This window comes from Phymastichus coffea, unplaced genomic scaffold (assembly GCF_024137745.1).
Source record: "Phymastichus coffea isolate CEN01 unplaced genomic scaffold, Cenicafe_Pcof_1.1 PCOF00011, whole genome shotgun sequence".
Taxonomy (NCBI): Eukaryota; Metazoa; Arthropoda; class Insecta; order Hymenoptera; family Eulophidae; genus Phymastichus; species Phymastichus coffea.
Window position 1 is genome coordinate 7,818,558 of NW_026706822.1, and position 14,152 is coordinate 7,832,709.

General features: G+C 35.4%; 1 protein-coding gene across 5 annotated transcripts in view; it reads right to left on the minus strand.

Moving 5' to 3' along the window:
- The window catches only part of LOC131672074 (potassium voltage-gated channel unc-103), a 1,608,120-nt gene that overhangs the window by 746,458 nt on the left and 847,510 nt on the right, over positions 1-14,152 (minus strand). For all 5 annotated transcript variants that reach the window (XM_058949027.1, XM_058949035.1, XM_058949044.1 and 2 more), the window contains 2 exons: positions 2,958-3,078; positions 2,581-2,890 (listed from right to left, as the gene is read on the minus strand). In XM_058949027.1, the coding sequence (XP_058805010.1) occupies positions 2,581-2,890; positions 2,958-3,078 (431 nt within the window). The remainder of the gene's footprint in view (positions 1-2,580; positions 2,891-2,957; positions 3,079-14,152) is intronic.

Genomic DNA, 14,152 nt, shown 5'->3' on the forward strand with positions numbered 1-14,152 from the left:
TTTAATACCGTAAATTGCCACCTCGGCGACTGACAACTTCTCTTAATTTTTCGGATTTACGGGTTTTTCCACGGAAAATGGGAAAATTTGGCATACGGATTCGTGTTTAACATATTCGAAAATTCCTGGGAAGCCATAATAGACTTTTTAAACATTTGCAATTTTTCGCGAAAATTCTTTAATTTTCCGAGATAGCAGCTTTTCCGCGGGAAATAGGAAAATTTGACATACTAATTCGTGACCAGCGACCACAAAAATTTCTGAAAACCTTTCAGGCTACGTTTCCCTTGCTTTCTAATGTCATTTTCTGATCCTGTAAGAACAGCAAAACTGATCTGGGCGATACTCCGTTACGATTTTTTTCTCCGCGTACAGAGTACATATATAGCAATTGAAAATAACAAAAACATTCTTAATCCAAATGATGCCAAATTGTTGTCTTACTACAAGCCGAACTAAATCTAAGCGAAATATTAAATAAAATGGGGTCATTCGTAGTGCGAATGCTGGCCCCGCTGCCACTCGTACCGAGCGGTCCCCTATGCGCCTTATGCTCCTAGACTTCCTCAGCGGCGTCAAAGGTCGCAAAGGTCGTTGAAATGAATTTAGTCACGTGACTTTATATGCAGCAATTACGAGACTACACACGCTCCGAAAACCATCGATATGACATAACGCTCTTGGAGATAAAGGCACTTTAGGGTACGCTGAAGAATGGGTAGGAACTGAACAGTTGAACCTCAGTTTTCGTGTTTTAGCGGTTGAATCGAGATTAGCTATCTAGAGCTAGTCGAAATCAACTTTTGGCTGTAGCGCTTGTTTGCGTAGCTGGTAATGAGGCTGCAGTGTGCTCCTAGCTGGCGGCTTGAGAACGTCTGATGGCAAGGGTGCCACATATTGCCTAATCCAGCTAATAGCCTAGACCTCAATCCTATAGGGCATATATAGGACATGATAGATGGGCATATACGTAACTTAGAGAAATCTTTCAGTAACTTCAATGAGTCTGGAAAAATTCTAAATCAAATTTGACACGAGATGCCCTAAGATTATATCAGAGCATGCATTAATATGTAAGAATGTTTAAGAGAGGTTGTCCTTCGTCGACGTGGTAATACACGGTATTAAATGCCAAAGACATATAGAATTTGGAGTCAGAAAGTACTGCGGAAGTGATAAACCGCGGGGTCCCTAATTTGAGAAGTGGTTCCCACAACCAGCCCATTTTAGGGCCAAAATGATACGTAAATCCGACCATTAACCTTCTCGCGATACGCATCGGGTAATGCTAATATTGTCAGTATTTACGAAAAATACCAAATTATCTTAAAAATGACATAATTCGTTCCAAAAAAATCATAGAAAATCGATTTTTTTTAATTATTCGTTGAAGAGTGCACTTTATAATGAAGTATGAGTAATTTTTAAAAAAATTGGAATGATTCAGGGAAACGTCTAAACTATCAAGTTTTTTAAGAAAGCGTAATTATTGGATCTGAATAAAAAATAGAAATGTCGCATCAACTCGCACGTATTAACAATATTCTTTGTATTAAAGTACAGATCATTTCCTTTGAAATTAAACAAAAATCAACTCAATCAAAATTGATGAAATTACAAGCATTTCAAAAATGACAATTTATCAATGAAAAATTTTGTTGTCATAATTTTGTTGTATAGTATATATTACGACAGTCTTGCTTTTTATTTACTAAGAAATTTGTTCGCCATCAATCACAGAGATAGATATACTATTCTAATAGTTTCTTAAAATTGATCACTCTTATAATAAAAATCCTATTTATAATAGGTTGCCAAGAGAAGATGTTTTTAAATATTAATTAATAGCTGTAATTACTATTGAATTAGTAATTTTACTGAAACTAAGTGCTTATAAAAGTTTATCATGTGTTAGTTATTGTTACTTCAAGAACTAAGTCCACGTGGAACGCTGCAGAGGTAACCTGTACGCATTTGCCTTGGTTCCCTATAGTCATAAATATGCAGACTCACCTCCCCGATCATTTTTTCAATGGTGTAGGAGGATAAAGTTTAACACGCATCATGACTGGACCTACAGTTTATGGTGAAATCCTAACCACCAAAATCACAGTAACACACATATGAAAATTTCATTTTTAAAAATCTTCACATGTCCGGGGCTCGAACCCGCGACCTCTATCACAGAAGCCTGGACTTTTACCCACTCAGCTACCGTGACACATTTATATATTATATTTACCATTTACCGTATATCTTGAATTGATAGTCTTGGACTAAATTTTTTACACCCATTAATTGATGGAATCCTATTTTACTTATGTACTTGTTTAGTTTACTTATTCTGATTATGTTTTTATATTGACTTGATTTATTAAAATTCACTATTTAAAATTGATTTTGTTCACATAGAATACTAGGACAGAATCAACCTCTGCGAACTTTACAAAGTCGATAGATGAAATACCTAGAAAACATGTTATTCAGCGAAATCAATATTTTTGATTTTTCAACGAAAAAATCCTATAATAGTAAGTATATAAAATTAGTATATTGTAAATTCGACTTGTTTTTTCTCACCTGAGACAACCTGGACTTGCACCTTGGAAAGCTCGACTGTTGTTCAATAAATTACGATTTAGATGAAGGCATATGTCAGCCTGCAGACATTCAGGAAATCCTTTGAGAACACTATTCATGTCAATTCCATTAGTGTAAGTCCATGCATGCTGGAAGTATTCTTCTAGACGTTGACGGAGAGGATTTGGAATTTGATGAAATTTTATGAATTCCCTAACTCGTAGCATTTGTGTGTGATAACGCGCTGTACCGCTGTACAATCTCTGAATTATTGCTGATACGTTACCAAATATACTAGCATACATAAGAGCTAAAATATTTAAAATTATTGTAGGTTTCATATAATTTAAATAGTCAACGTGCATTTATGAACTTACATCCGATTAACATAACTATTATGGTAAATATTTTTTCTGCATCAGTGTTCGGCGCTACATTTCCAAATCCTACGGACGTCAAACTACTGAACGTGAAGTATAAAGCTGTCACATAGCGACTCTAAAATAAAATTAATACTATTGATGAAATTTGTTAATTTATGGATCATAACATTCTTTTTAATAGTTGTTTGATATTTTCTTTGGTGTAGTTATTATGAGTTTACTAATTTTACATAAAGAAGCCATTTTGTCAAAGCTCAGAAAATGTAGGTAAATGTAAAAATAGATTAAAAATTACAAAAAAATGCACACTTAGTAAATGATTCACATAAAAATCTTTATTCGAGCTCTAGAAAAAAATAATCTTTTTGTTTACTTAAGCTATACATATTTCCCACTATTATTTTTTAGAACAGGTTCTAAAGAATATTCATTATAAAATGGGCTCCAATCGAGTAATTGTTCTAAATTTACTATGATTGCGAGATATGGTGGATATCCAAAGAGTTTATAGACTTACTATAAAAGTACCTTTGAAAAGTTTTCTGAAGAGTTTTTGAAAAATATTTGTCATAAACAAAAACGATTACTGAACCAGCTACAGTACTGTATTCATTATGATTATCAAGGCATTTTAAAAAATATTTGTTATAAATAGAAGCTTTTATCGATACGATTACAATTCAAGATTTATTGCTTTTATTATAAATTATCCATAGCTTTTATGACAATTTATGAGACATATATTGTCCAGATAGAGAGTTCGTAGATTAATTTTAAATCTACTATGGAAAGTCTTAAAAAACGGTATCGAACTGTATATCGAATTCAATAGGTTTCTCAAAATATGAATATATCTGGAGAAATCTTGGGCAAATGTGACCGAATAGATTAAAGTTTATAATACAGATTGCTTCTAATAAGATTTATGCTTGATAGTAAGATAGCCAACTGTATATCGAATTTACTAGCTTATTAGATACTAATCCGATACCGGAAAGGTTTTGAAGAATAATTGTCAAAAACTCAATCGATTATCCGAACAATTATAACAAAATTAGGCTAATGATTGCAGTAACGTGTAAAAAGAGAGTTTTATATTCTAATTTAAATTTTAGCCTACAACTTGCAATAGTAGTCGATTTGATCTATCGATACGTTTGCGATTAGGTAGCACTCACGATGCTAGAGCGAACGTCTAAGAGAGAGAGAGAGAGAGAGAGAGATAGGGAGAGTGAGAGAGAGAGGGCGCGTGAGAGTTCCATTTTTCAGTTAATCCTCAGCTGTTGTTCGGGAAACCGCCAAAATTTTCATCTCGTATATTGCCGTTTGCTGAAAGTTAATTTTTCTCTGGATTTGTACGTGCGTGTGTGGCAACGAGGTGCAGTAGAGAAGCCACAGCGAATAACAACAGTAGCGAACAGCAGCATTAAGTGCGGTCAGTCACCGATCTTCGTGACCGAGGCAGCGCAGCAAGCTCTCCAGGAGCACCAGTTATTTTGCAACAACAATTACGGCTGATTACCGTAATTGCAACGTAGGGCAGGTACACCTCCCTTTTCCTGCGCAGCAAAATACTTGCAAAAATATTTTGTCAATCGCGACCGTTTGAGCATTCGCGCCGAGCGGTAGTTTTCGCGGTAGAATATTGAATTCTCTCTCTCTCTCTTCCGTCTGGTGGAAAAGAAGACATTGGAACGAAAGTTTCAAACGTAAAGGCGAATACACGTATACTCATATGTGATTAACGGAGTGACGGTAGCTCTGCATCGTGGAAGTTTGTTCTTTAATAAACACAATTTGTACCAGCTAATCCATCCCATTACAAACTCTATTTACAAATTAATATACATACAAAAAGTTGGATAAGGGAAGGCTGCTAGTAATTTACGATCTCACTTCCAATTTGAAAGAATACAACTTATTTCCATTGCCCGTAACAGAAAAAAGTGTATTAAGCCTCAAAACGAGATTACGGCTTCCAAATGTCGATTTCCGAATCAGATACATTGGAAGGGTGTACAATGTAACGGTTGACATTTTCCGTCATAATTATGGGTACTGCTATTACTTGATCGTGGCACTAATTCGTAAAATCTCGGACTGATGGCATCCAAGAAATATATGCGCGTGCGGATTAAAAGGGAGAGAGAGAAAGAAAGAGAGAGAGAGAGGAGAGTGTATAGCTCACGTTGTGGTTGTTGCTGCCGTTCTTGCTACCCTTGCTATTACCATTGCTGCTCTCGGTACTTCTTGGACGTCAGTGGCTGTTAGTAACACCTTGGCAAAGCCGCTACCTAGGAATAATCTGGTTCAACAAAGAAGACGAAGAAAACCGAAAATGGCGCAATAGTTACCAACCAAATTGAGCTGCGATTAAGCCGGTATCCCACCCTGAATGGAGCGAGCATACGGTCAGACACTCGGATAAATGCCTGCATGTACGCGTATAACGCATCTCTTGTATGCACTCACTCACTTTTATATTGAGCTACGTTATATTTTTCTCTTTTTTTTTTCTCTCTTATCTTAACAGTCCATCGAATCTGTGTTGCTCCTTTCTTCCGGCTTTGCCAATCAGCACCTCCAAACATATAAAACGAACATGAACGGTGCGATCACGCATAGATACATATGTCGGCACGCGTAGGAATCGAGAGATAATGGACGCAAAAGAAATTGTGATAAAGCGCGAATAAAGTGAGTTTCCCGTCAGAAATATAAAATTCCTTTGACTAACATGTTTGTGAAAAGAGCGGCAGGTCGTCATAACATGATACACTATTTGGAACAATGCTTTTGTTAACTAAGAAAGAAATTTGTTTAAGAATCGATTTTATAATTAATAATCGGAATTACATATCCGAACAAGGAAATAATTCGACAAAATCGAATCCATGAATTGTTTTTCCACAATTCCGGAAGTTTTTTTCGTATTGCTTCTCGCAAACGACACATAACTTCAAAATAATACTCTTTATTGATCGTACGACTTTGTGATAAGAATTCCTGATGTACTACGCCACGATAATCAAAGAAAACAGTAAGTAAAACCTTCACATTTCATCGAACTTGACGTGCTTGTTTTGGTCTTGGCTCTTCTGGAGTCTTCCATTGGGACGATTGGGCTTTAGTTTCGACGTCATAACCATAAACCCATACTTCGTCACCAGTTATGACTCTGTTGAACATATCAGGATCATCATTAACAACGTTTAATAGCTCTTGAGCGATGCTTCTTCGACGGTCCTTTTGTTTAAAATTAAGCAGTTTCGAAACAAATTTTGTTGCTACACATTTCATGTCCAAAACTTCGGAAAAAATTGCATGGAACAAGCATAGAGATGCCGACGTCTTCAGCAACTCCTTTAATAGTGATTCGACGATTTTTTAACACCATTTGTTCCACTTCTTCAACACTTTCATCAGTTATTGAAGTGCTGGAGCGTCCAGAGCAAGGTTCGTCGTTGGTGTCTTCTCAGCCACCTTGAAAGAGTTTATACTACTAGTAAACATTTTTTTGACTTAAACTACACTCGCCGTATGCCACTGTCAACATTTCAAGTGTTTTGGAGCACTTAATTCCATTTTTTACACAAAATTTTATGCAAACTCTTTGATCCATTGTTTTCGATAGCAGAAAATCGCCGAGCACCAAAAACAATTCTAACGTTTCTGTCTCGCAAAAAAAGTAAACATATAAATTGCTTGAAACTGTGAAAATATGTGAGCATATACTGAAGATCTATAGGCTAACATATAAAAGGCAATCCAATGATTTAAAACTTCTAGGTTATCTGATATAAATTTTGATAAGTATTCAAGTAGTGTTCGATTTTGTCTTTCAACTTGACCGTTTGATTGTGGGTATAAATGTGTTGTTTTTGTTTTCTGAATATCTAATAATTCAGAAAATTCTTTTACTAATCTAGAATCAAAATTATGACCTTAAGCCACTTTGGCCCCCTAGCAGACGAATGTTATATTGCCAATAGCTATTTGTCATTCTCCATGTGCCATTACCAAATATGTTTAAATCTGTTGAAGCTGCGTTATTGCTTTATGTTTAAATAAAGACTTCAACTATTTCAAAGCATTTAATAGAATAAATTAAATTAAAAATGTGATTTTTAGTAGAAGTTTATTCAAAAATCCGTGGCTCTTCAAAAATCGACGTGCGACCACGTTGAAACTCGTTAAACCAATTTTTGACGGTCGCCATCGAAGAAGAAGAGTCACCGTACACAGCATCCAAGCGCTTTTTGATTTCGCTGCGCGATTTCCCTTCCAAAAACAAGAATCGAATCATCGACCGATACTGCTCTTTTTCCATTTTTCAAAAATCAACGGACACACTTGCTTTCACACGCTCTCAAAAATAAACTACAACCCCGATCCGGCTGAAATCTTGACAGTAACCATCGAGAAGGTTGTACTACAAGATAGAATATTTCTTTTGCGAGAGTGGCGCCATCGGGCGGTGAGGCTAAGTACTTATCGGACCACCCTCGTTATTTATCTTATTATGTATATCATTTAAACCTTTTCAGAGCTAATAGCAGTTTGTAATAAAATATTTTTGAATCAACGAATAAAAAGTTAGAGCAAGATAAATGAAAAATACGACTGTTCGTAAAATACAGTGCGCAACAAACAATAATAAAGTGAATATTAAAGTGAAAACGTGACGGGGCTATTTTAAATATAGTTATACTTTTCATGGATTAATTTTTTAAAATAAATAACGAATAGCAAAGTGGTTCTTTGTATTTTTGGGGTCGTTGATTACAAATCTGTGATCCAGAATACCTTCCATGCTTCAAAATGTCCTAAATTTTTGATGATTACGATGGTTGATAAAAATTAGACTCCTCGCAGTACACATCGGGTAATGATATAATCATGGCGATATTTGCCCAAACAATGAAATATCTTCAAAATGACATAAGTTGGTGAAGAAAAATCGTAGAGAATTAACTTCTTTTCTAAATGCTCCTTGCATTCCGAAATATTATTATTTTATAAAAAAATTGGGTGATCCATGTGAACGTTTAAACTATCAAGTTTTTCAAGAAGCATCGTTGCTAGGTTTGATGAAGACACAAAAGTATGGTATTAACTCGCAATTACTTTACATGCCTTTTTTTTAAAAGTACAGATAATTTTCTATAAAAATAAAAGAAAAATCATCTTTATATGATAAAAATTGATGGATTTACAAAAACTTCAAAAATGGCAATATTTAGATGAAAAATTTTGTTGTATAGTGTATTCAAAACAGTTTTTTTTAAACAATATTGTATATTACTATATGGGTAATTCTTGGCTATTTCGATTGACTTATAACCCTTAGGTTATGGATTTTTTTTTAATTTGGCAGAATTGTTGTACACATGAAAGTGAGATTTTTTCCAAATTTTGATGACGATACATTAATTATATCAAAAGTTATTAACAATTAAAGAAAAATGATAAAAAATTTTCAAACGGCTATATTTTAGAAACTAATAAAGATATCGAAGTCGGATTTTCTTCAAAATACTTATAATGCCTTAAAATTTCAAAATAATTACAACAATAAATAATAAAAATTTTTTTTCGAAAGTTATTAACTTTTTGTTTAAACAATTGTTAATATCTCAAAAAGTATATATATTTTTTTTAAATTCTTGCTCCTACGTATTCCTGGCGATTTTTGCTATCGAAGTCAATCATAAAATTCAAGGGTCCGATATATCGGAAAGCGTAGCCTTAATCAAAAGAAGACGCCTCGGCGTAAGGTTACAGTAGCGCTCCAGCGGACTCACGGTCGAAAGACATTATAGCTTTAATCTAAAAAACTAATAAAGATACCGAAGTCGGATTTTTTCCAAAATACTTATAATACCTTGAACTTTCGAAATAATTACAACAATAATCAATAAAAATTATTTTTCGAAAGTTATTAACTTTTTGTTTAATCAATTGCTAATATCTCAAAAAGTACACTGCCGGTCAGTCACTTTTACCCCCCCTCGAGCAAAATTGCTTTAACTTAGAAGTTTCATATTTTTCGTCAGAATCAACATACAGAGACGAGCGGGAGCGCATTTGAAAGTTCTTTCCAAGAGCTTTCGAATAGTTTGCATCGCAAAATTTATGAAATCGGTTTTTTTCTATTTTTATCAATGGAATATCCATCAATGAAAATTCCAAAATTTTCAGTCTATCTTTGATAACTTGCCAATTCTGGGAAAAAAATCCCACGAAAATTTTAAGCACAGCATTTTCTTCCTTTTTCCAAACCCTATCTAAACCACTCATCAAAAAATTTTATCCATCAAATATGACCCTTGTATGAGACATTTACTTGAAAATTAACACGTTTTTTCAACTTTTTAAAACTTTGTAAATAAAAATCCTAGAAAAAAGTGTACATGAAAGAAAATGTTTCTTTTTTCACGTAGAATACTGTAGAATTTTTTCAGATTAAAAAAAAAATATTTTTTTTATCCATTTTTCTATGGTCGGTCAAAAAAAAAGTAAAATATTCATCGCAACGTGAAATTGTCTTCTTGTAAAATAAAAATTGTAGATTTCAAAAACTTGTTCCTATTTTTTTTCCTCACAAGAACATTGTTTTTCAATTATTTTTCATCGCTGTTTTTATAGCCGGTGCAAAAAAAAATATATTGTACAGGAAACGATAGTGAGTATACGTGTCGAAAATAGGCAACGCAAACCAAGAAGAAAAACTACTGCCAAAGAAAATGACTACATTTGTCGAACAAGTTTGCGTAATCGAAAAGCCACTGCCTCTGAACTTACCGCAGATGTCAACAAATATTTAGAAAAACCTGTGAGTGTGAGTACGGTAAAGAGACGTTTGCGAGGGAAAGGACTTTTTGGTCGAGTTGCTGTTAAGAAGCCACTTCTACGATGTGTAAATAAAAAGAAACGCTTACAGTGAGCAAAAAGTCATAAAAATTGGATTATTTCTGATTGGAAAAATGTTCTGTGGTCTGACGAGTCAAAATTTGAAATTTTTGGAAGTAGGAGAGTGTATGTAAGAAGACGGGTTGGTGAGAAATATAATAGTGATTGTTTAGTTCCAAGTGTGAAGCGTGGTGGTGATTCAGTTATGGTATGGGATTGTTTTGCTGGATCAAAAGTAGGTGATATTGTGAAAATTGACGGAATCTTAAAGAAAGACAGTTACAAAAACATTCTACAAAGGCACGCTGTGAAATCAGGAATTCGACTAGTGGGAGCACAATTTGTGTTTCAGCAAGATAACGATCCAAAACTAACATCCAAATTATGTAAAAATTATCTCAGTAGGTAAACCAGAGGGGCCTCAACTCAGAGGCGTATCAGCTCACTGAGTTGAAGCGTGTGCATGTTCGCCTCACCTCCCCCCCCTGCTGATCGGCCCGTGTGCTGTCGACTCGCCCCCCCCCCCCCTCCTACTGAGTTATACCGGTGCGTTCTACGCACTCCCCCCTCCCCTACTGAGTTGATCTGATGTGGCGTATACCGATGCGTTCTACGAACTCCCCCCCCATCCCTACTAAGTTGATCTGATGTGGCGTATACCGATGCGTTCTACGAACTCCCCCCCCCCCAATCCCTACTAAGTTGATCTGATATGGCGTGCGTTCTTCCCCCTCTCCCAGCCTACTGATTTGATTCCTATGCACTGCGCGCGTCACCTCCCCCTCCTCCTACTGAGTTATACCGGTGCGTTCTACGCACTCCCCCTCCCCTACTAAGTTGATCTGATTTGGCTTGATCTGATGTGGCGTGCGTTCTCTGCACTTCCCCCTCTCCCACTGATTTGATTCCTATGCACTGCGCGCGCGTTCTGTGTTACGCATTTTGATTTTTTTATTGTGTGTGTGTGTGTGTGCGTGAATGTGCGTGTGTGTGCGCGCATGTGTTAAAAATTTTTAGATTTATCTGAAAAACAACGGACGGATTGGGGGATCGAACGCGCGTCCTCCGGATCCGCAGGCCGATGCTCTACCGCTAGAGCTACAGCCAGTGTTACCACGGGCAATACCGTATTGTGTATACTAGCTACACGATTTATATGTGGGGGCGGCGGCGGCGGCTGCTGCTGCTGGGGAGGGCCCAAGCGCTAATACATACAAATGATAATAAATTTTAATAAATTTACTAATTATAATAAATATTATACATAAATATTTATTATAATTATTATACTAAAATAAAATTTATAAAAATAAATATTATACATAAATATTTATTATAATTGGTATATAACGAATAATAATTCTTTTATGTTCGATGTGTGCGCGCGGGCGCGCGTGTGTGTGCGTGTATGCTTGTCTTATCTACCGATGATGGTTTAATAGAAAAAACGTGCATGTACCTGCTTACTTTATTTTATTTGTAGACTTCGTGGTTGTAAGCTACTATAAATAGCACAGTGTAAGAATTATCGAATCTTTCATCAACCAGTATTCCAATAAAATGGATCGCTACTCTAAAGTAAAGTACTCTCGTCTTCCACAGGAAGACCCGGACGAAAAGAAGAACAAAGAATCATCGACATGGAAACAAAGTATTTCCAAATTTTCGGTCAATACTAAAAATTTTCCTGAACAAAAAGGCTATCAGCAGTTCAATAACGAAAAGAAGAAATAATAATCATATTTATACATGTCATCATTGTACACCACCTCAACTAATAAATAAATAAACATTTTTTTGTCTAAATTCTATGTTGTATAAATTTTTTTTTTGATAAAAAAATACAAAATTTATTATAAAAACATGAACTGCTGCTGCTGCTGCTGCTGTCATCGTCAGAGTCAGCGAAGAATTTCGCTTTTTTGGATGGTTTAATAAAAAATAAAAGAATATTTTTTTGTATCAATTGAAACAAAAATTTTTTTATTGATAAAAAATATATCTTATTCTACATGTTCTTAAAAAAATACATATTATTCTACAAAGTATTTACTTAAAAAACAAAATCACTATAGAAATCCTTCAACGACTTCATCGCTCTCTTCCCAATCCATACAACAGCCATCGATATAAAACTTTTTCATTATTTTAACGTTTTGATGTGCACATCTCGTTACGTATTTGCCGTTATGATTAGGGCATACGGTAGCTGATTTTTATTTTTCGAAAGGCGAATAACCCCAATCATTCAAATCGAAAACTTTGAGGCCATATCGTTCTAACCACTCTTTTTTCAAATCTCCGGAAACGAAAATTTTTGTGGCATCTTTGAGTGTATCTGTGATGATGAATTTATGCTCTTCGTATTTATAATCGCCAGAGTTCCATGTTAATCCATGATAGTAGAGTTCTAACCAGAGATTTTCTCGCTTACATTTCTCCGTTAGCCTTCGCCATGGAAAGGGAGGTTTGAACAAGCGTACGAGCGGTTCTTCGTTGTAGTTAAGTGGGAGTATCGCTAACTCTTTCACGGCATAAGTTTTACCAGGCATCATGAAGCCTTGCATATCCACTACGTACTCCATTGCGATAGAAAGCTACTACTAAGCTGCTTAAGGAAAGAGTCAATTCTTTAATACCCTTCCCCCCTCTCCTAAATAAGTTTCTTCACATCTCCATTTATCCGATTATACTGAACGATGCGATCGTGTAGAATAAGACAATACGCTGTAGTTCCTTCGGAAATATTTTCTCTGCTTTCGAACTCCAAGCGTACATCTACTGGAGCAGTCTTTAATGATTCGTTTTGTTTCGAATAGTCAATCACTACGAGTGGCATGTAATTTTTATATTTGAGTTTTTTGAGCATCGGTTCGGCATCCTTACCGTAGTGTACGTTTTGAAAATTGGCATACATATCGTTCAACATTGCGTACTGGTTTTTACTGAAATCAATGTTGAGATTACCATATGGATAGCACTGAGAGTTGAGGTACAGTTTTACATTTCTGATATTACAATAATCAAATATACTAGTGTTAGAGTTTGGTTCATTTTTTCGATTGGTTTGGAAGGCTAAGATGACGTAGCGTGGTTTCTCCAACTGATTTGTCGTTTTAACTGTCCAGACGTGATTTGTGTTTGCAGGCAGCGCTGGATATTCGTACAGTTCCCAACTACGAAAACTCATTGAAATACTTCGTTCGCTTTTTAGAAAGTCGAGTAGACGTATTTTCTTTGCATTCGATGCAGTCACATAGGGCATAAGCCATTCGAGACGTGTTACATTAATCTTGAATTCTTCGTAAGCTTCAACGTTGACCACGGTCTTCTTCGTTTGATAAACTGCATTTAAATCAGTACTCGATCTTACGAGAATTAATTCATGTTTCATATTCACTAGCACTTTGCGATAGTCCTCAGCGAATCCAAGTATGAAGCTCAGAGGAATCAAAATGTGAAAGTCGCCATTCGCATTAGTTATTTTACGGTCCTCTTGTTCTAAGGTATTTATCAATCCGGCATTTTCGGCGATCAAGGTTTGACTTGGAGTGAGAGATAACCAGTTCTTTATAACGGTTGTGAGACCAACGTTCTTACATTTATATATTTCTATAGCATTCAGCTCATATCTAATTTCTTCAAACATGTGACAAATGGCATTATTAACAAAATCAGTATTCGTTAACAAAGTGTTATTGTTACTGCGTAATCGTCCACAAATGCGTAACGAGCTGCGAGATGTTAAAAGGCACAAGTCTTGATGTTGAATTGATATACGAATCTCGTCACTATTTTTGAACGATGAATTGGTATAAGGTTGATGAGCGTGGATCTTGTAATGAGCCAAAGATTCATCGAAGACGACAGGTGACTGTATTTCTAGAATGTTCGTTGAAAGCAGCAGCAAAAAGAAAAAATTAGGCAATTTATTTTCCACCTGGAACTACTCTTAACCCAAGACTTTTTAGGAACTTTATGCTTTGACGTGTTAAAGCTTTAATTTTCCGATGACAATTGATGACTGGAGTTCGTCATGTTGACGTTTTCAATTTCAGTCGACGACTGATGATGGGTTTGCATTTTTTAATGCTTATATAGTCCCTACCACTCTTGGAATCGTAAACAATTCCCATTATACGATTTTGAGGTGTAATCTGATGGTTATGACTTCACCGCGAAAATTAATTAAATTTCCGTGTTGATCGACGATGCGTAATTGTAAATAATCTATAGACTTTTTCGTAACTGAAAGATAAATCACGCGAGAGGGAATT